Genomic DNA, 23,650 nt, shown 5'->3' on the forward strand with positions numbered 1-23,650 from the left:
CTCTCCACTTGCTTCTTTGGCAATGAATTGTCTATATATTAGCTCCAAAGCCATATTTTGTCTTTTTCTGCCTTAGATTTTGAATTCCCAAATAACAGATACTGGCAGGTATGTCTGCATTGCAGAAAACGTAGCTGGAAGTGCCAAGAAGTATTTTAACCTCAATGTTCACGGTAAGTACTGTCATCCATAACTTCTGTCTTCTGTCAAATGCTGGTTCAGCTTGGGTGTGTTATTTTTAGCAGACTGCCTAGACCCCCTCAGTATCATTCATGTGAGCCCTACTGGGTTTGATGGAGATTCTGACAGACCAGAACTCAAAAGTACCTTGACAGCATATGGCTTTTGATACCACCTGGTTTTGGCTCCTGATATGTGTTCCAGAAAGGTGGGAATTGTAATTGAGGGAGCCTTGTGTGGTGGCTGTCTTTACCCAGTTGGGGTTGCTGAGCCCTGGAATCATGAATTATAAGTAGGTTGGATTATAGCCTGTTTTGATTTATTCAGAAAATGCATTTTTTCAAAGAAATGAGTGATATAAAGCATCAAACAAAGGTACATAGCTTGTAAAAGCTTGGTTTTTAGAAATGTGCCCTTTGAGGTTCCTTTCTGTTCTCTATTTTTGGTTTTCTTGTGGAGTTACAATAGGGTTAAAGTAAATGTTGGCTTTAGGCATCAGAAGTCTAAGACAAATACAATCAAGACATTTTTCATGAAGCAGTTTTCACTACCTCCCCTTCCCTCTCCTGATAACTTCAGAAAATCAAGACATCTCTAATTAACATTTCAGAGAAAACCCAGACTTCCCTTTCTATTTCTGCCCACCTTCAGCTTTCCATCCTGAAGAGAAAAGAAGTATCATTCCCACTAATTCTTCTATACCATTCCGTGTTTCAACCTGACAAGGAGTACTGGCAGCTACATTTTTTTCTGCTTTATCTGATAGAAAGCAAGGGCTGTCTTTCTCCCATCTAAAGACAGTACCAGCATCCCAGGAAAGTGAGGAGTCAGCTTATTAAACCCAGAATAATTGCTTTTTTTCCTCTGTCACACATGCAGCAAATTTACCTACTACATGGCACAGATTTATAGCAATTTTTCCTGCTCAGTAATGCACTTAGCCAAAAATAGTGTTGTCGTGGGAAGAATTTGCCCTAAAGTTGTTCTCTGAGAAATTAGTTTCTGGTCAGACAGTGGAGTCTGCCCAGATTTCCTCATGTGTGAGTTTTGCATTTAAATCAAAATATTTCACTTTTCCTGACATTCGTGTTTAAATTTAAACTTCTGTCTTAAAAACATCTGGTTTTAGTGACTATGGCTAAATACTATTCTCTTAAAAGAAATATTTGCATGAAGTTTCAGTTCTAACTCTACAGTATTACCAACTTAGATCTATTTTTCTTAATGCAGTTTAATTTGAAAAATTAGAATGTAGCTGTTCAGGAAAAGACCACACAGGGTGAAGCACTAAGGAAAATGCATTATCAGTAAGCACCAGGATCTGTGTTTTGTCAATGTCACAAAAAGGGCTGTTTCCCAGCATTTTTATGTGTTTCTAATAGAACTGCTTTCATAAATTTAAATAAAATACTAAAGATGATCTGAGTAATAAAACTAATATAACACCTTTTAAACCATAGGAAATAAGCACCCAGATTTAAAATAGTAGGGAAATAATAGGTATTTTTCATGCTGAGTGCTGTATTTGAGCCCCTGCCTGTGTCTTTATGCACATACAGATACATTTGCATATGCAGATTACCTGTGGTACATTTGTGGGTGCTTTTTGCTACAGAAATTGAAATCAACCACTGACACAATTTAAGCAAGTTTCATTTAAGAGAGCTGAGATTTGGCCTTGTACGTTAAATTACCCACTGCCAATAATCCCATCTGTGGAAGATGAACTGTAAAAGTAAATAAATATAAATAACTATCAAATGCCATCAGATCCGAATTCTCCACTTGCTCTAGTGAACCATTTTATCCTCTTTATCAGGGAAATACTCTTCAGTTATTCCAAGCTGAAAAATACAGGCTGAATTCCCCATTTACATGGACTGCTCTTGTTTGTGCAGTGCCCAGAGGAGCCATAAAGTTGCCTTAATGACTGGTTTGTGTCACTCAAGTGGCAGCAAACAGCTGGAGCATTTCAGGGGAAGATGGGCCAAAATACTTCAGCGTTTCTGTCTTTGAAGAGGAGGATTCCATGTGTTCTTTGGAATGATTTTTCCACCCAATAAAGCCAAGAACATGCTTTTGCCTTCCTCTTAAGTGTTTTATGTATCCCCACTGCAAAAACATGGCAACTAGAGCTTGGGGGTTATTAAAAGGAAGAGATTTACAGTTCTTTCATTCTAAATCGTTCTTGTAGAAAGGTCACATGTCAAACTATTCTTGATTTAAAAATTCTGAGACTTGTAAGCTTAAGGAATGCACCCCTTGGAGCAATGCTGCATGCCAGGATTTTCCAGTGCTTAGCTCACTGCTAAGCAACAGGTTTGTCTGGTTGACAGAACCACTCTGAACTGTGTTGGGAGGAATAAGTTTGGGGTCTCTGTAGGTGGAAAATGGATTGTTCCAGAGAGAACGGGAGCAACAAGGAATCAGGAAGAAGTGATAGTCATCCTACATATCCTGAAAAGGGGAATTTGCTCTGTGCTGCCTCACACAGCAAATGTCCATGAGCAGTGTTAGAAAATTGACAGTGCATTGTCAGGGTCTTGTGTAGGTTCATTAGCCCTCCCAAACTTCCAGCACAGAAGGACTGCAAATGGAGTAATTGACATTGTTGTGAAGTACAGGAGCAGGAATGACCATTAGATTGTTTCAGTCTCATTTCCAGATGCATCCAAAGAGCAGTAGATCCATTCATAGGATGTGAAAGATTTTTGCAACCTGGCCCTTTGGCAAAATGCAGCAATTCAGCTTTAATATAGTAAATCATGATCTTGTGGGAAATCCTTTGCTGATGCAGTAACAGGTGCTATTAATGTATTTCTCTCTCCACAGTTCCTCCAAGTGTTGTTGGGACTAACCCTGAGAATCTGACCGTGGTGGTGAATAATTTCATCTCTCTGACTTGTGAGGTCACAGGCTTTCCACCTCCTGATCTCATCTGGCTCAAGAATGGAAAGCCTATCAGTTCAAATTCCAACACTTTTATTGTGCCCGGTGAGGAATCTCAGCTATTCTGCAGCCTTTGGGCTCAGCTTCTGTCTGGTTTGTCCTGACAGGGCCCATGGCCATTCTTCATGGGGCACAGTGCCTGTGCTCAGCCTGTTGCACCTGCAATTCTAAACCAGCCTTTGGGATTGACACAGTCAGCACAGAGCAAACCTCCAGCCTTCTCTCCTTGCTCCAGGTGCTCGGACGCTGCAGATTCCCCGAGCCAGGCTGTCAGATGGTGGAGAATACACTTGTACTGCCAAGAACCAAGCTGGGGAAAGTCAGAAGAAGAGCTTCCTGACTGTCCTTGGTTCGTGTTTTACTGTTTTCTGAAATAGCATCTATTGCTTGGGAAGTGTGGGGAGGTGTATCTGCTTTATGGGGTTGTTTCAGCGCAATGCAGAACTGACTGTGGGCTCCTTCCGCAGTGCCCCCGAGCATCAAGGCGCAGGGGGGAGCGTCGGTGACAGCGCTGACCGTGCGCGTGGGCACCCCGGTGACCCTGCACTGCGAGTCCAACGCCATCCCTGCGCCCGTCATCACCTGGTACAAGAACGGCCGCCTCATCCCCGACTCTGCTGCCCTGGAGGTCCTGGCAGACGGGCAGACCCTGCGGATAAAGGCTGCAGAGGTGGGCCAGGCTGGGGGAAGGCTGCATCTGCCACTGCTCTGCCTCTGCCTGGAAATTATTTCAGTCTTTAGTGGAGTGTTTTAGTTGCTGTACATGGAGGTGTGTTTCCTGGAGGCTTTACATCCTGTGAGAAGCACTCTGAGTTGGCAGAGGCACAGAGGCACACTTATTTTAATGCTCTAAACTGTAGCATTAAAATAAGAATCCATAATGATTTCTTTTAAAACTTGTTTTTATTTCAGGTTTCTGACACGGGACAGTATGTGTGCAAAGCCATAAATATTGCAGGACGAGATGATAAAAATTTCCATCTCAATGTTTATGGTAAGCAGACCCTCTGCATCATCTACAATAGTTATTGTAATAACATAAACTTAGCAGATCAGGCACTCCAAAATCAGTTTACATAACATTCTTACTGCTTCCATTCCATTCACAGTCCCTCCAAGTATAGAGGGCCCTGAACAAGAGCTGGTCAGTGAATCCATCAGTAATCCTGTCACCTTTGTGTGTGATGCCACTGGAATTCCTCCACCCACGTTAGTGTGGCTAAAGAATGGAAAACCTATAGGTAACATTGTCTCATGCTTTTCACTCCTCTTCTTCCCCTCTTAGAGGCAACTTTGCTGTCTGGTTTGTGTTTGTTCTTTATTTGTCTCTAGACACTCTTATGAGAACTGATTGGAATCTTTGTTTTGAAACTTTGATGGAACAATTTCTCCCAAAAGAGATGTTTGCTCCCTGTAGCTGGTTTGGAATGATGGCTTGTTTATGTATTTCAGAAAACTTGGATTCTCTTGAAGTTCATATTTTATCTGGTGGAAGCAAGCTTCAGATTGCTCGCTCTCAGCTCCTGGACAGTGGCACCTACACTTGTATTGCCTCCAATCCAGAGGGGAAAGCTCAGAAAACCTATGTGCTTTCCATCCAAGGTAAGGAATGGGGGAGGATGCAGGGAGCAGAACTGGTTGAACATTGGGTAAATGTGAAACTGTCTGTGCTGGGACGCTGAGATCACATAACCACATAGAAAAGTGGAGAATTTGGACGGTTACTTTTGGAACCAGAGGGGAGAGTGGTTGGAGAATTCCATAATTGTAGTCCAAAATTTGCATGGAAAAGAATATCCTTAATCCCTGACTGTGGAACTTGAAGAGAGTTGTGCAGCTTGTGTGTGTCTGCTGCTGGTCATATCCTTGCTCCTGCTGAGCACTGGAGCTGCCTTGGTTGGCTGTGAATCAGCACACAGAGATGGATTCAGGAGCAGTGGTACCTGTTGTGCCATGGCAGGAGTTAGCAAAGACCTACTGCCAGAATTTCCACCCCCACCTCAAATGACAAACCCTTATTTGTTATGGAATTGCCTCCTGCCTGGCTGTGAATCACCCTTAGCCTGCGATTGTTGTGTTTTCCTCTGTTCCTAATGACTCATCCCCACTAATTGCACTGGTGTACCCCTGCCTGCCAGTTTTCCCCCAAGTTTAGGAATGGAATGTCAAGCTGGTTGCTTGATCAAATGTGTCTGAAATTGCTTGAAATGCTCAGGACTTATTAGTGGAACTGACAGTCTTGACTTCATGGATAGCAGGGCTTTCATCCTTGTTCCTTGGGAATGCAGGCTGGAAATGGCTTTGACTAGGATGGAATTATTAGTGTGACTGTTCACAGGGCTATGATGGTGTTGGTCACAGAATCCCAGACTGGTTTGGGTTGGAAGGGACCTTAAAGCCCATCCAGTGCCACCCCCTGCCATTGGCTGGGACACCTTCCACTATCCAAACCCCATCCATTCTGGCCTTGGACACTTCCATGGGTCCAGGGGCAGCCACAGCTGCTGGGAGCCTGCCCCAGGTGCTGTACTCACTGCTGGTGCTCATGAGCTACTGCAGTGGGGCTGTTTCTAGTTCAGGTTACATTTCTTGCTGCTGAATCTCATCCTTCCATGGTGCATTTCCAGTTCCTCCCAGTATTGCTGGCTCTGAGATGCCGAGCGAGGTCAGTGTCCTCCTGGGGGAGAGTGTCCAGCTGCTCTGCAATGCCACTGGAGTGCCCACCCCGGATGTGCAGTGGCTGAAGGATGGAAAAACAGTTGCCAGCGATGATTTACAGAGGATAAGGCAAGAAAAACTAGCAGACACTGCTAGTATAGATTCTCTTCTATAATTTTAAGGGCCCTAAGGGGGGAATGGGAGGCGAGCCTGAACTGGAGCTTAGCCAGGTTAAGAACATCATCTCCCTCCTTAGCTTCTATAAATCAAGTATAATTTGTTAGTCCTTTGATTTTTAAAAACTTCATTTTCTTAACAGAGATAAGTTTATGATACTTATGTCTTTCTCAGTTAATAAATTCCATAAGTGTTAATCAGCTTCATGAAAGTTTATTAAGGTCATTTAGTTCCTTTGGGGGGGAAAGATCTGAGGCATGGAAATATTTTACTTAATGCTTATCATTATGGGTCCTTCAAAAGCCTGGCTGGAGTTGAATCTTAAAACCAAGTTAAGCAGGACATCTCTAGGAAAAACTTCTTAGCCTGTCTCTAACAGAAATATTTTGCAAAACACAATGCTTCTCTCATCAAGCTCCCAGGAGGATAGAGGTAGTTACTGAAATGTCCAGACCAGATTGTTTATTTGCTGTGTCAGAGGAACACTAAACAAACTCCCTGTGCTTTGTGATGGTCCTTGTAGAGTGACTCCAGATGGCAGCACATTAAACATCTCCAGAGCTCTCACCTCAGACACAGGAAAATACACTTGTGTGGCTACTAACCCTGCAGGAGAGGAGGACAGGATTTTCAACCTGAATGTATATGGTGAGTTCTGCCAGATGTGAAACCCAAGGCTGCTCCATAATCCCATCCTTGGGAGTGTTCCCACGGGAGAGCCCAGAGAGGAATGCCTGTCTGCAGTGGAATCCTGCATGCACATGTTTCCAATTGCCTGTGCTGTAGATATTACACAGGATGCTCTGTCAATGACAAAAGGGTTGAAATTGCTGGTAAATGTGTTTTGGGATAAACAGGAATTAATTCTTGGGTGGATTTCATAATAGAGGGATTCTGCTTGTGGTGATTTTTTATTTCTTGTGGGGAAGATTATATTGGGGCTGATTTCCTGTGACCCTGCTGTTTTGTTGTATTATCTTCCCTAATTCCAATCAAAGCACATCAGCTATGAACAGAGTGGTATGAAGGGAGCTGATAGTTAAAGGTCCCGAGAGTTTAAAAATGAGGGAGTGTTGGAGGAAATTGCACAGTTTGACATCCAGTGGCTAGTTAGTGTAATCCTTTAGCAGCATAGAGAGTGGATATTTTAAGTTGTGGAAAATGTGGTCATTAAGTGGAGGGAGGAGAGGAGAGTTCTGTCCAGGTAGGGTTTCACTGCAGGGTAGGTGTCTGTCCCACTTACACAGAGTCACTGGGAACACAGGCACAAGGAGAGCAATAAGAGATGACCTTTGGTATCATAAAAAACAGTGCTGAATGATCACAGCACATCTTTTTGGCACAGAATTGCTCTGCACAACAGCAGGGAGTTTGTGCTCAGTTTGCATTGGCTGAAGTTCAAGCAATAACCAACTTAAAAGTCTTATTGGTGTCACTGTCACAGTGAGTGATGGGATCCTCACTGAGCCAGTGCCTGGAGCTGCACCTGGCTGGGCTTCTTTATGTAGTGAACCCCCCAAGGCCATGGCTTTCAAACCAACCTGTAACCCCAAAGAGCCCCAAAGCAGCAGTTTGTGTCATCATCCAGAATACTTACCTAGGCATTTTGAACTTTCTCCATTTAAGAATGAAATAAGCAGATGCATCCAGACATCAACAAATTAACTTCCCTCCTCTGTGATTTCACTGTGTTTAAGATTTATGGAAGGCCATGAGTTTGAGTGGTCCCATCTGGCCCTGGGTTCAGCCCATCCCTTCCTGCACTGTCCTTCTCTCCCCAAGAATTTCAGGCCCTAAGCTCTGTCTTGCTTGCTGCAGGCTGGCAAATCAGATGTCTGCTGTCATTGTACAGTGCCTCTGATTTGAAATGTATAAGTGGATAATTTTTAGTGCTCAGTGTTATTGTCTGAGGATTTACTCTAACAAAAATGGGATCCTCTTAGTGAATTGCCAGTGGGGCATTGGGGGCAGGATTTCCTGCAGGGTGAAATGGTTTCAAGAGCCTGTTTTAATGCATTCCTTTCCATCATCTGCAAAATGCAGTTCCTCCAACGATAGCCAATAGTAAAGATGAAGCAGAGGAGCTCACTGCCCTTTTGGACACCTCCCTAAATATTGAATGTGCTGCTGCTGGGACCCCCCCACCACAGCTCCACTGGCTGAAGAATGGCCTTCCTCTGTCTGTCTCCTCCCAGATCAAGCTCCTCTCAGCTGGGCAGATCCTCAGGTTGGTTTGCTTTTCTTTTAACAGGCTGACTTTCTGGTTTTTTTTGCAGTATCAGCATAATTCTGCTGTATTTTTGGAAGCAAGAGTAAAATTTGGTCCAAACCATCTATAATAAAGGTAACGTGTTCCATGTATTCCATTTACAGCTTGCTTGAATTGCTTTTTTCCTTAGGCTTACCCGAGTGCAGATATCTGATACTGGAGTGTACACTTGTGTAGCATCTAACAGGGCTGGAGTGCACAACAAACATTACAACCTGCAAGTTTTGGGTGAGTGTTTCTGAAATGTTGTATGTAAAGAATCTTATTTCTTGATTTCTTAAACCTACTCTTTAATTTTCTTTCCCACCAACACCTTATTGCAGATAGCCACAAGTACATCTTAGAGATGATCACTGGGGAAATACTAACTTGCAAAATGTTGGGGTTTTTTTAAATGAGAAGTGTTTTAACCCTACAAAAGTCCTTACTTGAATTGTCACTCATAACCATAAAATCACATAGTGGTTTGGGTTGGAAGGGACCTTAAAGTTCATCTAGTTCCAACTCCCATAATGTGTCACAGGTTTTTTTAGAAAGAATAATATTCAATTTGTAAGCAAAGCTTAGCACAGCTATGTAAGTGGGGAAGTGCAGAAGGGGCAGCTTGTTCCAGCTGTTCTGTTCCTGGAATACCCTTGTGATATGTGTGACAGAGCTCTGTCCCCTGTCCCTGTGCTGTGTGTGACTGAGCTCTGTCCCTGCAGTGCCTCTCTCCTGTGTGTGACTGATCTGTGTCCCTGCAGTGCCTCTCTCCTGTGTGTGACTGATCTGTGTCCCCGCAGTGCCTCTCTCCTGTGTGTGACTGATCTGTGTCCCTGCAGTGCCTCTCTTCTGTGTGTGACTGAGCTCTGTCCCTGCAGTGCCTCTCTCCTGTGTGTGACTGATCTGTGTCCCCGCAGTGCCTCTCTCCTGTGTGTGACTGATCTGTGTCCCTGCAGTGCCTCTCTCCTGTGTGTGACTGAGCTCTGTCCCTGCAGTGCCTCTCCCCTGTGTGTGACTGATCTGTGTCCCCGCAGTGCCTCTCTCCTGTGTGTGACTGATCTGTGTCCCCGCAGTGCCTCTCTCCTGTGTGTGACTGAGCTCTGTCCCTGCAGTGCCTCTCCCCTGTGTGTGACTGATCTGTGTCCCTGCAGTGCCTCTCTCCTGTCTGTGACTGATCTGTGTCCCTGCAGTGCCTCTCTCCTGTGTGTGACTGAGCTCTGTCCCCGCAGTGCCTCTCCCCTGTGTGTGACTGATCTGTGTCCCTGCAGTGCCTCTCTCCTGTGTGTGACTGAGCTCTGTCCCTGCAGTGCCTCTCTCCTGTGTGTGACTGAGCTCTGTCCCTGCAGTGCCTCTCTCCTCTGTGTGACTGAGCTCTGTCCCTGCAGTGCCTCTCTCCTGTGTGTGACTGAGCTCTGTCCCTGCAGTGCCTCTCTCCTGTGTGTGACTGATCTGTGTCCCTGCAGTGCCTCTCTCCTGTGTGTGACTGATCTGTGTCCCTGCAGTGCCTCTCTCCTGTGTGTGACTGAGCTCTGTCCCTGCAGTGCCTCTCTCCTGTGTGTGACTGAGCTCTGTCCCTGCAGTGCCTCTCTCCTGTGTGTGACTGATCTGTGTCCCTGCAGTGCCTCTCTCCTGTGTGTGACTGATCTGTGTCCCTGCAGTGCCTCTCTCCTGTGTGTGACTGATCTGTGTCCCCGCAGTGCCTCTCTCCTGTGTGTGACTGATCTGTGTCCCCGCAGTGCCGCCCAGCCTGGACAGCGCGGGGGGCACGGAGGAGGTGCTGGTGCTGCGGGGTGACACGGCCACGCTGGGCTGTGTGAGCGATGGCTCCCCTGTCCCCAGCGTGTCGTGGCTCAAGGATGGCCTGGCCCTGTCCCCGCCCCTGGGGGCCCGCCTGAGCTCAGGCAGGCGCGGGATGGTGCTGCAGGTGCTGCGGGCAGAGCCTGCAGACACGGGCAGATACACCTGTGTGGCCTCCAACGCCGCTGGGCACAGCAGCAAGCACTTCGTCCTAAAGGTTCTGGGTGAGTGCTCACCTGTCAGCATGACACTTTAAACACCTCCAGGGATAAGGAGTGTTCCCATAGGCTCACAGAATCCCAGAGTGGTTTGGGTGGGAGGGACCTTAAAGCCCATCCAGTTCCACCCCCTGCCATGAGCAGGGACACCTTCCACTGTCCCAGGCTGCTGCAAGCCCTGTCCAACCTGGTCATTTCCATTATGATAAATGAGAGGAATAAGGAAATGAAAGATACCTAAAGATGTGTGAATGTGCAATACACTATGTATTTCCCAAATGTGCTATAATTAATATAATTATATGCTATAAATTAGTAACTCTGCTTAGCAGAAACTCAGCTTGACAGGAAGATGAACAGCTGAAAGCACAGCAGTAAAAAGGCTGATAAATATAATTGCTGAAATCATACAGTGTTTTATGTGTGTTTTTTAAAACATTTTCTAACTTAAAATTCTAAATCATAAAATATGAAAATTAATAGGCAGAGTCAGATAGAAATTACCTGAGTTCCTCAGTCAGATCATGATACAGTCAGAAATAATAATGAATAATAATTAAATAATTAATAATAATGAAATGTAGACTAATTATACAGACTCTACCCACAAGATCAATTAGTTTTTACAGGTGTTTTGAGTCCATAAAGAACTGGAATGTTTTTCCTTCTGCAGAGCCTCCTCATATCAATGGTTCAGATGAACCAGAAGAGCTCTCTGTCATTGTTAACAACCCACTTGAGCTTCTCTGCATCTCCTCTGGCATCCCAGTGCCCAAAATCTCATGGATGAAGGATGGGCGCCCACTGCTGCAGACTGACAATATTCATGTGCTAAGAGAAGCCCTCCGAATTACCAGTGCTCAGGTAGAGTGTTTGTTTCAAAATAATCTCAGTTCTGCAATCCCTAAAATGGTTCCTGCCTTAGGACCATCCTCAGAGGTGTCCTAAAAGCCTCTGAAATTCACCCACCTGCATTTGTAGTTAGAGAAGAGTCCAGGTCAAACAACCTTTAAAAACCTGCATCAATAACCTGAGGCTGGGTCCAGCTGTGGATGCCCAGGTGAAGTTCCCCAGACAGAAGTGGGATAGGGCTTGGGATTGATTACTGCTTGTTTTGTTTGTAAAAGAAACACTTCTGGGCTGTACAATGAGGAGTTCATAGGAAGGAGAAACCATAAAGATGTTAATGACTGTGTGCACAAAAGGATTTCCTCAGTACCCAAACCTGAGCCTTCCTTAGGTGGATCCCTATAGCCAGTTCCATCTTCAGTGCTGGACACACATTATCCAGTGGGATTTTAGGAAGTCCTGAAACTCCTGAGCCATCTCTGAATAACCCCATCAAAGTGAAATAAAGACATATTCAACAACTTCATTACTTTCTTTCTGTGTCTCCTGTCCTTGTGTTCTAGTGCTGCCTGTTGTATGTTGTTACTGTGTTTGTATTTCTTGGTTTTGCTGAATTTTTCCCATAATCTGGAGTTTCTGCTGAAATTGTTCCTGTGTTTCCAGGTGGAGGACACAGGAAGATACACATGTTTAGCATCTAGCCCAGCAGGAGATGATGACAAGGAGTATTTAGTACGAGTGCATGGTAAGTTTAATTTAGGGAAAAAAAAATTCCTCAAACTGTAAACTGTTAAGGTACATGTCAGCACCTCATTTAATAAACACATATTCCTAAAGATGAAATATTCTATGATATGATCATAATAGTGTTTCTCATTAAAGATGGTTATTCTGAATGTGATACACAATGTGGTGTTTGTGAGGGTCCCCAGGATGAGGGAAGAGATGAATCTGACTCCAGTCTCAGAAGGCTGATTTATTATTTTATGATATTATATTATATTAAAAGAATGCTTTACTAAAACTATGCTAAAGAAAGAGAAAGTAGACATCAGAAAGCTTAACAAGAATGATAAAGAAAAACCTGTGACTCCTCAGAGCCTGGACACAGCTGGACCATGATTGGTCATTAAATTAAAACAGTTCACATGGAACCAATCAAACATTCACCTGTTGGTAAACAGTGTCCAAGCCACATTCCAAAGCAGCAAACACAGGAGCAGCAATCAATAATTATTGTTTTCATTCCTCTCTGAAGCTTCTCAGCTTCCCAGGAGAAAATCCGGGGCAATGAGGATTTTTCAGAAAATATCATGGTGACAACACAATAAGAAGAGAAGTTCCACCTGATTTCTGTTACAATTCCAAGTCTTATTTTGAATATCCAGGAAGCTCACAGATGTCAGTATTGGTTGGATCAAGTTTGCTGTGCTCACTCTATAGAGATGTGAAATACACTGCTATATTTAACACAGCTGTTGAGAGGAAGAACTAATTAATGATACCTCAGCTTTGCATTTATTTTCAACTTGAGATAAACTGGAAATTTTCAATCACTACTTTTCTTGACAGTTCATATGTGTGGTGTTGATTTTGTTCTCTGTTTTTTGTCCCAGTCCCCCCCAACATCGCCGGTACCGGAGGGCCCCAGGAGCTGGCGGTGCTGCAGAACAGCCAGGCTATTCTGGAGTGCAGGTCGGATGCTGTGCCCCCTCCCACCATCTCCTGGCTGAAGAATGGAGAGCTGCTGGAGGTACTGAGCTTCCAGCCTTGGTGCTGGCCTTCTGCTCGCTGCAGTTGTCACAGCAGTGCTCCAGGTCTCCTGCTCTGCTCACTCACCCCTCAGCCCGAGTCACATACCCCCAGCTCAGAGCAGCTGGGTAGCCCCAGTGCCTCTGCAGTCAGCCCCAATGAGCCCCCAGAGCCAGTGGGTGGAGTGGCCATCCCGCTGTTACTTGTTCTTTTTTCCTTTAGGGGGATCCCTTGCTCCTCCTGGATCCTCTGAGCAATGCTAGAAGCCTTCGGTAAACTCCTGAATGGCTTCCCAGGAAAGGTAGCTGAGACAAGACTGCACTCTGTGTTTCCTTTGGCTATATTATGCATCCTCCTACTCTAGTAGCATTTAGAAAGGAATTCAAAGTTATTTAAAAGAAAATGGGTTGCTAATCACCAGGTTTTGTACCAAGTGCATCTTTCCCACTCAGAATTCCATAGTGCCATGGCAAGGCATACAGTCTTTTCTGGTTGAGAGACAATTACCAAGATGAGGATGGTTTATAAAGAATTTTTTCCTTCCCACCCTTGGGACCACTCACAAAACAGGTCCTTCTTAACTGAACATTAAAGTTCAGTTACAAATTAAAATTTTTCTCTCAACCTTTGTTCATTAATAAAGAAACAAATACAGATTATGAATTTTCTCCTTTAGCTGTGACCCATCACTAAATCTTCACCCAAGTTTCAGCTTGTTTGCTTTCCTCTGACATGTCATTCCTCAGACTCTTTCTCTGTGGTTGATTTAGAAGAATTAAATGTAACTGGAAGAAAGATCTGGTGGGTGAACATGTCTTAAAAAGTGCTGCTAGGGACCATGATCTTAATATAGCCCAGGAACCAACTGGAAACAAATTTAACAGGACCATTCTACTTCTGGACAGTTGATTCTCTAATTGGGTGGTGAGATTTTTAAATGAAAACAAGGTTGAACAAAGCTTGGAAATAAAATACAGTAATGCTTTTTGCCTTGGCCTTCATTGGAAAGCTTGTGTTTGGAAAGCAGTGCTTAAGGAACATAAACCATGAAAAGGAGCTCCTGTTAAAAATATTCACTAGAAAACAAAAGTAGAGGAACATTGTGACAGCCAGAGGTGCTCAGATGGTAACCTGGGAATTATCTTTGCACTGTTAGTTCTTCTCCTGCCTCATGAACTCATGTCAGAATGTGGGGGCTGAAGCTTCTTGGGACTTCAAAGCCCATCCAATGCCACTCTCTGCTGTGGGCAGGGACACCTTCCCCTATCCCAGGTTGCTCCGAGCCCTGTCCAGCCTGGCCTTGGACACTTCCAGGGATCCAGGGGCAGCCACAGCTTCTCTGGGCACCCTGTGCCAGGGCCTTCCCACCTATGAGCTCATATGCTGGACATCAGGAGAAATCAGTGTCCTCCCCAGCATTCAGCTGCTTTCTCAACTCCAAAGAAATGTAACAGCTGACTAATCCTGAGCAGCTGGAAATGGGTGTCCTTGGGTGTGGGAGGAGAGGTGAGGAGCTCCTTGGCAAATCATCCTCCTTTCCTGGAAAAGTGGAGGTGCTGCAGTGACAGGAGAGGGCTGGAGAAAGGCAGGTTCTCAGCCCACAGTGTTATTTCAATTTAAATCACTGGTTTTGTAAAGCAGCCTTGTGGAGTTTGTCATTCCTCCCACTTTTGTTGTCTTCCACTGGGCAGATTTTGAGGTGAGGCCTGCCCTAGTCCATCTCTATGTGCTGACTGATGGAATTGTGCAGCATCACCTTCTCTAGCAGCAGAACTATGGAAAGATCTGGCCTCCAGCAGCTTTGAAGTTGTGGCACTCTTGAGGGATTTTGGAAATGCACATTGAGAGTTAAGAAAAGAATAGGAGCCTCCTGGCCTAACCTGGCTTTTTTCAAACACTAAAAGACTTGCTGAGTTTGTATTTTTTTTTTCCAACATGAGTTTTCTGGCTTACTTTGAGTAGAGCCTAAGGATTAAGTTATAGCTTCATTGCCTTTCTTCTGTTATCTCTAGGTCTGTTAGAAACAATCACATAGGTTGTGTTCTCAACAGGAAAGGCCAGTGATAGCCCAGAATCTGCCAGTAATCCACCCTGGTGGTGAATTGTGTCACCTCAGAGCTCCAGCCCTGCACTGCAGCCTTGGAGCTGGTGCCTGGTGTGAGAGCAGAGTACCAGGGTGCTAGTGCAGAGCCAGTGGAGTTTCATCTCTCTGGGGTGCCCTTCTCAGACCCTCTAACCAGAAGAGTAGATGGGAATGTCAGCTTTGAGTTCCATCCAGAGGATAGGTAGCACATACTGGAAAAGCTAAGCTTGTGCTCTTTTTCCTGCTGTTTTTTATCCAGTCAGGTCTCTGAGCACTTGTAGCTGATGTTGCTGTCAGTGATTGATGCAGACACAACCCAGGCTGGGTGTGGTGAAGCTCTCACTGAATTGGGTCCTGGCAGGGGCTGTGGAGTCACTGCAGGGCTAGGAAGAGCGGCAGCCTGTGCCCAGAACTGCTGGCTGGTGAATTCCTGGCTGGTAAACTGAGCTGGCTAAGCCTGTGCTGCCTCCCAGCTGACCCAGACTGTGATGCTGGAAGTGTAGAGAAACTTTGATTCCTTCTGCCTGTGGTGTGCATAGACAACCAGATAAATTAAATTAATCTTGTGCTGTTAGGTGCCCCTTTCTATAAAAGCTCCAAATCCCTTTGGCTCTGTAACAGGTGCCTCCTTCAGGCACAAGCCTCAGTAGGGGTTTCAATGGAGAACCAGTAACCAATGCTAAGTTTTAAAAGTTTTCTTCACCCTCTTCTCTTCAGGGATGTAAAGGAACAGTGAGTTCAGTCCCTGGTTCATTGGTGCCCTTCTCTGCTGGCTCTTAGTGCAGTGCAGATGTTGTGTGCAGAGAGGCCAGCAGAGAAGGGCTAAAGCCCTGCCTGTGTCTGTGTGCCCGCAGGGAGGGCCCCGGCTGCGGATCCTGTCCAGCGGGAGGTACCTGCAGATCAACAACGCCGAGCTGGGGGACAGTGCCACATACACCTGTGTGGCCAGGAACGTGGCAGGGGAGACCACCAGGGAGTTCCTGCTGGCAGTGCACGGTAACCTCACGCAGCAGCCTCGGGCACCTTGGGCTTTGCAGCAGTTCAGGCAGCAGGAACTGAGCATTTGTGGTCACTCTCCAGCCATGTGTTGGCCTCTCAGGCCATGCCCAAACTGTGGGGCCATGTGCATGGCCTCATGTCCCACTGCTGAGCCCACAGCTGGCCCCCAGACTAAGGGACCTGCTGGGCACTTGCAATGGCTCAGGCACCATCTGTGTGCTTCACTCACCATCTGTGGCTGCATCCAGCCATCATCCTGACAGGGAGTCATGGTACATCCAGAGTGAGCACCCATATCCAGGACTGACAAATGCTCTCAAACAAACCCAGAGCAATTCTTTGAAGCATTTGACTGGCACCCTTGGGACAAGGTTTGACAGCTGGCTTGACAGGTTACTTGAGAGCTGTGGCAGCTTCTCTGCACCTGCAGAGGACAGGGCTTGAGGGGCCTTATGCTTCATACTTGTCCTGTGCTACCATAGCCCTGAGCTGCATTTTAAACCTTTTTATTTTCTCACCTCTATTCTGATGAGAAGTTATTCTACTCTCACACTCAGGTGACTGGAAGGAACTTTCCCCCCTGTTTTCTATTCTGTTTACAGCCCAGTCATGTGGACCCTGCCTTACCCTGTGCCCCCAATGACTGGCCTTAACCTGGTCCAGCTAAAGTCCTTTTTTCTCCTTAGTGTGTGATCAGGAAGCAAGGATATCCCCACAGCCTTAGCTTGCTGAATTCCATGTGCTGAACTCCTGCTGTTTTAGCTCAGTTGTACCCTTTGCAGTAACTTGCAGAACTGACCTTTGCAATGCATTTCAGCCAAAATTTCTTTCTCCTTTCCTGCTGCACCTTGGCAATTACCGTCACCCAGAATGGTAAGAAACTTGTTCCTGTCTTTGCAGTGAGCCCAAACCCACTGCTGCACCTCTTTTCATGTGTTCAGTTTCAATCACTGCAATGTAGAGTTACTTCTTTTGTGTCATCAGCAATTTTCCCTTGCAGTGGCTCCCACGATCCGGAGCAGCCCCCAGACTGTCATGGTACACATCAACACCTCTGCCCTGCTGGAGTGTGCTGCAGAAGGAGTTCCAGCCCCCAGGATCACCTGGAGGAAGGATGGGGCTGTTTTTACTGGAAACAATTCCAGGTATTGCCCAGAATTTTTAGCATAAATAGTCTTCATTGCTACTTAAGAATCTATTTATTACAGAAACTTAATTATACATGAAATTGTTCTAGAGAAAAGTGGCAGCACCAAAGGTTTCACCTTTTTGTTGTTAAGAAGGATAAAAAATTCCTTTGGCAACCAAATATACTCATTCTGACATTAGAGACTTTGAAGAGTAAATGTAAAAATTTTTAGATTTTTATATATACACAGAGTTTTGGGATGAAGCCAAGCAATTTTATGTAGACCAAAAGTGATTCTGCATTTTCTAATACCTGAAACTTTTTATACATATTCTAGTACCAAATTTTACCATAGTGAATGGTTTCTGTCTCCTGACTGTTTTAGAAGGAAGAAGTTTGGCATTTTTGAGAACTGAGCAAATGCTAAGGAATTCTGTTATATCTCAAAGAAAAAGTACAGGCATTAATTAAGATTTTTAAGGTTAAATGAGAAACCATAAAAAAGGGGGTTAGCTGTTTTCTGTAAATCCAGTATCTTTTATGTGAAATCACCATGTCCGCCAGATTTCATCATTTCTTTGGGAAATGCACGTGCTGGGAAAGAGTGAAATCAGTGAGAAAACTCTGTGCCCCAATTAATGCATGCTTCATTTGGGCTGTTGGTTGTGTCCCCTGAGTCATCTCTTCTGTGCTCTGGCAGGGTGCCCTGTGGATGGCTGGAGGGCAGCCCCGTTTGCTCTGTTGCAGGTATTTGGTGCTGGAGGATGGCTCCCTGCACATCCCCTGGGCTCAGGTGGCTGACACGGGCAGATACGTGTGCATGGCCACCAACGCCGCGGGCAGCGAGCGCCAGCGCCTCGACCTGCACGTCCTCGGTACGGCTGCGCAGTCCACTGCCTGCAGGCTTCTTCTGACACAGGCAGTCTCAGTTTAGCCCCTTCCTAGCTGCTCTGGTTAAAAAAAACAGGGAAGAAGGTGCTGGAAAATCCCAGCTTTACAGAGATGGGGCAACTGAGAGGTGTTTTAAAAGATTTTATTCCATTATCAGTCTCGTTGAAGGGTGAGACATAAGAGATGTAAAACTCAATGCCATTCTATGAGAAGCCAATCTATTTCCTGATTACAGTACCTTAGAAATGTTTTTCTGCCTGTTAGCTTTGGCACACAATGCTAATACTTCTAACACCAATCACCTATTATTTTACCCCATGTGGTCTTGCTACAATGCATCTTTCACAGCTCTAATTCTCCAAAATATCTGGTCTTTTTGCAAGGCCATCTTTTGAAACTTGTTTCTAGTTCAATCTCTCTCAACAATGTCATCTCTGTTCCATGGCCTTTCTAAGTCACCACACCTTATCTCAGAGTTTGCATACAAATGTACAAGATTATGTGAACTTTCAGTCAGGTTTTGAGAATCCTTTACAAATCCATTTCTCACAAGAAATGTTTCTATATATATATATACACATATATATAATTATTCTAAATAATTAGGCTTTGTTTGTCCTTAGTTCCTCCAACTATTGCTCCTGGGCAGACGAATATCACAGTTACTGTAAATGTGCAAACCACTTTGCCTTGTGAAGCCACTGGAATTCCCAGACCAGCAATAAGCTGGAAAAAGAATGGGCATCTGCTTAGTGTTGATCAGAACCAGAATACATACAGGTGAGAGGTGTTTTCTTTTTCATTGTGGGTTTCAAGTTTTCAGGGATGATTTTGGCACTTGAAAAATCTGTCTGTGCCTAAACACTACATTGCCTAGCCAGTAAATTCAGTGGGCTGATCACCTGAGAAGGAAAGAAGTATTTCAATGGCTTTTACTTTCTTTTTTCTTTGTTCAGACTTCTGTCTTCAGGTTCCTTAGTAATCATTTCTCCCACTGTGGATGACACTGCTGTCTATGAGTGCTTTGTGTCAAATGATGCAGGAGAAGATCAAAGGGCAATTGATCTCACTGTTCAAGGTAGACGGGATATTGCTATACATGTGTGTGCCACCCAGAACTTCTTTGGGGTGTTCTGGTGTTGAGATGAGATTTTTATTTCATTCCTCTTTGATACTGATATTTATGAGTCTCTGGTATTTCCAAGAATTTGTAACAAATGAATGTGGACAAGTAACCTTTGCCCTGCTCTTGATTTTCAGTGCCCCCATCCATAGCAGATGAAGCCACAGAGCTCCTGGTGACAAAGCTCTCTCCAGTCGTGGTTTCCTGCACTGCCTCTGGTGTTCCCGTCCCCTCAGTTCATTGGACCAAAAATGGCATCAAGTTGCTTCCTAGAGGAGATGGCTACAGAATTCTCTCTTCAGGTAACGTGCTGCAGGAGATCAGTGCAATCAGACACATCCATAAGTAATGAATTACAGAAATGCAAACAATCCCCCAGAGATCCTCTCTCTGATGGCTTGGAATGAAATGAGGGATGTTGTAAGGGAGCACCTGTGCCTGGAGGATGCTCTGCATGTTGTGGTGCTCTCTCTGCTCCAGGAGCTGTGGAGATCCCCTCTGCCCAGCTAGCCCATGGGGGCAGGTACACCTGTGTGGCCCGGAACGCCGCGGGCTCTGCCCACAGGCACGTCACTCTGCACGTGCAGGGTAAGCTGGAGGCTGATGAGCAAGGCTGGCAGCCAGCATTGCTACTTCAGCCTGCTCAGGTTGTACAGTTGTAGTGCTCTTCTGTATTGTCCTAGCCTTGAATGTTTGCTTTTCCCTTTTTCTTTCATTCCACAGAGCCACCTGTTATCCAGGCCCAGCCAGGGGCGTTGGATGTCATCGTGAACAATCCCATTGTGCTGCCCTGTGAGGCCACGGGCACTCCTCAGCCTGTGATCACGTGGCAGAAGGAGGGCATCAACATCATCACCACAGGTATCCTCCCAAAGCCTGGGACCTTGCCTGCTCCTGTGACACAGACACCCATTTTCATTTCTGGAACTTGGGTTTCTCTTCTCCTCTAGTTCACCAAACCAGAAGTGTCATCCTTTGGTTATATCTGTTTTAGGGAACAGTTACATGGTCCAGCCAAGTGGCAGTTTACAGATTGCCAGAGCAGCTGTGGAAGATGCTGGCACTTATATGTGTGTTGCTCAGAATCCAGCAGGCACCGCTCTGGGGAAGATCAAGCTGAAAGTTCAAGGTAAATCACCTTTTAAAGTCCTTCTCTTGGTCCAAATACAATTCTGAGCAACAGAAAGGGACCTGCTGCTTTCCTGTTTGATGTGATACTGAACAGAGCTCAGGAGGTGTATTCCCTTTAGTTCAATGTCTGCTTTAGGGCATGCTTTTACAGTTCTTTTCACCAATAACAAAAGAGTTCCTTGCTTCTTACAGCATCTAATTCTTTCAATAATTGTCTTTCTTCCTTTCAGTTCCTCCTGTTATCAAGTCCCACGTGGAGGAATATGTTGTTGCTGTTGATCAGTCTGTCACTCTGCAGTGTGAGGCTGAAGGCTACCCTGGGCCAGAGATCAGCTGGCACAAGGATGGGCAGCAGATAACAGAGTCCATGAGAAGGAGAATGCTGAGCACGGGAGCTCTGCAGATCCTGTTTGTGCAGCCTGGGGACAGCGGCCGCTACACCTGCACCGCGGTGAATCCCGCAGGATCCAGCACCTCCAGCACAGAGCTGGCTGTGCACGGTAAGGAGCTCTTCCTAGGAGCATGGGGGCACTGCAACAGCTGCTCCAGACAGGCTGAGGACTCCCCATCCCTGGAGTGTCCAAGGCCAGGTTGGACAGGGCTTGGAACAACCTGGGATGGTCAGAGATGTCCCCGTGCACAGCAGGGAGCTGGAATGAGGTGGGCTCTAAGGTCCCTTCCAGCCCAAACCATCCTGTGATTCCATGATAAGTGGCACTGTAGGGAAATTATGTGTGTTACTAGTGTGACCCTACAGAGAATAAGGAGCTAGGGATGTACAGGGAGGAGTTCAGGAAAATTGTGCTACTTAATATAGGGGAGTGTTATTAAGTTGTAACATTGGCCAGTTGCTTGAACTTTGGCACACAGTCATTGATGGAAATGGACAATCCAGGTGGTCCAGGCAAGGGGTTTCTTCAGTCCAGTGTTGTGCTTGGATAATGACCAGAGGAAATGTTTCGAATGATCTCCCCACAGTTCCACCCAGGATCCGCAGCACGGATACGCAGTACACGGTCACGGAGAGCTCCCAGGCTGTTCTGTCCTGTGGGGCTGAGGGGATCCCAGCACCAACAATTAACTGGAGGAAGGACAACATGCTGTTAAAAGACACAGTGGGAAAATACCAGACTGTGCCTGGTGGAGACCTCATTTTGGACAGTGTTGTGGTAAGCTCCCTGAGTCTAAGCTATTACTGGACACATTTGGCAGTGATAAGGTCCACTTCTGGGTTAGTCATTGTTTTATTTTGATTTCTTGTTCTTAATATTCCAAAATAATTACAGAAGTTTCATTTTCCACTGGGGAGTAAAATCTGTGAAGAATTTGTAGTGGTAAATCCTCAGGAAGGGTAAAAAATGTTAGTCATCCTTGAAATTTAGGGCTGTAGAAGAGCTCAGCTGAGCATTTCTGCTGAATGCTTGTTCCAAGCCTTTCAAGATTTATCTTACTGGTATGAGTGGCATGTGCTGTAGGATATATCCCAGCTGAAATTTCCCCACCATGTTTCCTTCCAGCCTGAAGACTCTGGCAGTTACACCTGCATTGCCACCAACGCTGCTGGGGAGGACACACACACAGTCACCCTGACAGTTCACGTGCTCCCAGCTTTCACTGAACTGCCTGGAGACGTAGCCTTGGCCAAAGGAGAACAGCTCAGGTTAACCTGCAAAGCAACTGGGGTACCTGTCCCCAGAATAACGTGGACCTTTAACAATAACATCATTCCAGGTAGGTTCCTGATGGCCATTTGGCTGCAGATTTTTTTCCCCTGTGCAGCGTTGCAGTTTAGGGCAGGGAAGAAGAAAACTCTAGCTGGAATAAACTGTTAGTGATTGTGTGAGGAATATCTTTAGTGTTATGCAATCATGTAATTAAACTGCCTCTGAGACAGAGTTGTAAGGTGATTAAAAGATGATCCCTCTTCTGTAGCCAATAATGTAGCACATTAAAAACATTCCTAGCTTATGGTATTTACTCAGCATCCAGGAGCAATTGATGCTCAAAATCATGGGGTAGCTGAAGTGAACAGGTGCATGTGGGCAAATGTTACAGCAGTGACTTTCTGTGCATTCCTGGAGTGCCTCAGGGATGCACAAGACCCCACGGCTGAGCTGCTAAGAGTGCACAGATCCAAGCTGTGTACACAGCTGTGAGCTGTGTACATTTCAATCCCTGCAATGACTCTTTCCCTGCTCTCCCTCCAGCACAGTACGATGATGTCAACGGGCACAGTGAGCTGCTCATTGAGAGGGTGTCCAAGGAGGACTCTGGGACTTATGTGTGCTCTGCAGAGAACACAGTGGGCTCCATCAAGGCCATTGGCTTCGTGTATGTCAAAGGTACATGAAATTCAGCAGTTGTGCTTGTTGCTGGACAGCTCCATGTAGCCACTGGGTTTGGATAGAGGAGTTGGAATGGGAGGCAGGGGAAGGGAGCCTTAAACCTCGTCCAGTGCCACCCCCTGCCATGGGCAGGGACACCTCCACTAGCCCAGGCTGCTCCAAGCCCCATCCAGCCAGAGCTTGGACACTTCCAGGGATCCAGGGACAGCCACAGCTTTCCTGGGCAATCTGGGCTAGGGCCTGCCCACCCTCACAGGGAACAATTTCTCCTTAATATCCAACTTGAATCTACCTGCTGTTAGGTAGATTCAGTTTAAAGCTGTTCCCCCTAGTATATAATACCTTGCCAATGGCTAAATGGGAAAAATCTGAACAGATGGAAATTCCCCCTTCAGAAAGTCAGAGGTGAGTGATGCCTGCCAGCCATTCTCAATTAGGCACACTTTATTTTGGCTCTACTATTTCTCTGCCATCTCTTGTTTTTCAAGAGCCTCCAGTCTTCAAAGGGGATTATCACTCCAGCAGAATTGAGCCCTTGGGTGGCAATGCCATGTTGAATTGTGAAGTCAGAGGAGATCCCCCTCCAACCATCCAGTGGAGCAGAAAAGGAGTAGGAGTTCAGATTAGTAACAGGATCCGACAGCTTGGGAATGGTTCCCTTGCTATCTATGGCACCGTGGTGAGTCCTGCCCCTATACTGTGAGTGTCTGCTTTGAACTTGATTGATAAAGATGTTCCTGATCATATTGGTTTGAAGGAGTCAGGCTAGACATTTACCCTTCTTTGCTTTCAACTTTAAAAAATGTTTTACTTCAGACTCGAATTAGATTCAAATTATTGAGGCAAAAATCGCCATGGGAGCAGAGTTCTCCCTGCTTGCCAGAAGGACTGACATTACATACTAATTGTTGGTGTGTGAGATCCTGGTCATGACCAGTTAAATGGGACCTTTGCTTCTGACCTTAAGAGAGCCTGGCTTCTTTCTACAGGTCAGCTGAAAAGCAATTGCATTCTCCTTGTGCAAATCTCTTATTCCAAATCTAAATTCCTAATCTGAACAGCAGGACTCCTATTTCTCCCCATGTAGTCATGTCTGTATTTTGAATTGGGATTAAAAT

The 23,650-nt window shown here is 45.6% G+C and overlaps 1 protein-coding gene across 1 annotated transcript in view; it reads left to right on the top strand.

Annotated features, from left to right (window-relative positions):
- The window catches only part of HMCN1 (hemicentin 1), a 163,509-nt gene that overhangs the window by 120,678 nt on the left and 19,181 nt on the right, over positions 1-23,650 (top strand). The window contains exons 57-85 of the mRNA XM_066555326.1: positions 77-173; positions 3,013-3,174; positions 3,365-3,478; positions 3,597-3,799; positions 4,042-4,123; positions 4,239-4,370; positions 4,582-4,731; positions 5,757-5,916; positions 6,488-6,612; positions 8,008-8,191; positions 8,364-8,461; positions 9,952-10,236; positions 10,904-11,094; positions 11,743-11,824; positions 12,696-12,832; positions 15,769-15,910; positions 16,914-17,058; positions 17,790-17,917; positions 18,557-18,713; positions 18,890-19,011; positions 19,194-19,358; positions 19,537-19,644; positions 19,780-19,917; positions 20,051-20,185; positions 20,418-20,687; positions 21,166-21,356; positions 21,705-21,918; positions 22,395-22,529; positions 23,021-23,211. Of these exons, the coding sequence (XP_066411423.1) occupies positions 77-173; positions 3,013-3,174; positions 3,365-3,478; positions 3,597-3,799; positions 4,042-4,123; positions 4,239-4,370; positions 4,582-4,731; positions 5,757-5,916; positions 6,488-6,612; positions 8,008-8,191; positions 8,364-8,461; positions 9,952-10,236; positions 10,904-11,094; positions 11,743-11,824; positions 12,696-12,832; positions 15,769-15,910; positions 16,914-17,058; positions 17,790-17,917; positions 18,557-18,713; positions 18,890-19,011; positions 19,194-19,358; positions 19,537-19,644; positions 19,780-19,917; positions 20,051-20,185; positions 20,418-20,687; positions 21,166-21,356; positions 21,705-21,918; positions 22,395-22,529; positions 23,021-23,211 (4,443 nt within the window). The remainder of the gene's footprint in view (positions 1-76; positions 174-3,012; positions 3,175-3,364; positions 3,479-3,596; positions 3,800-4,041; positions 4,124-4,238; positions 4,371-4,581; positions 4,732-5,756; positions 5,917-6,487; positions 6,613-8,007; positions 8,192-8,363; positions 8,462-9,951; positions 10,237-10,903; positions 11,095-11,742; positions 11,825-12,695; positions 12,833-15,768; positions 15,911-16,913; positions 17,059-17,789; positions 17,918-18,556; positions 18,714-18,889; positions 19,012-19,193; positions 19,359-19,536; positions 19,645-19,779; positions 19,918-20,050; positions 20,186-20,417; positions 20,688-21,165; positions 21,357-21,704; positions 21,919-22,394; positions 22,530-23,020; positions 23,212-23,650) is intronic.

Source organism: Molothrus aeneus, chromosome 9 (genome assembly GCF_037042795.1).
Source record: "Molothrus aeneus isolate 106 chromosome 9, BPBGC_Maene_1.0, whole genome shotgun sequence".
In the NCBI taxonomy this organism is placed as follows: Eukaryota; Metazoa; Chordata; class Aves; order Passeriformes; family Icteridae; genus Molothrus; species Molothrus aeneus.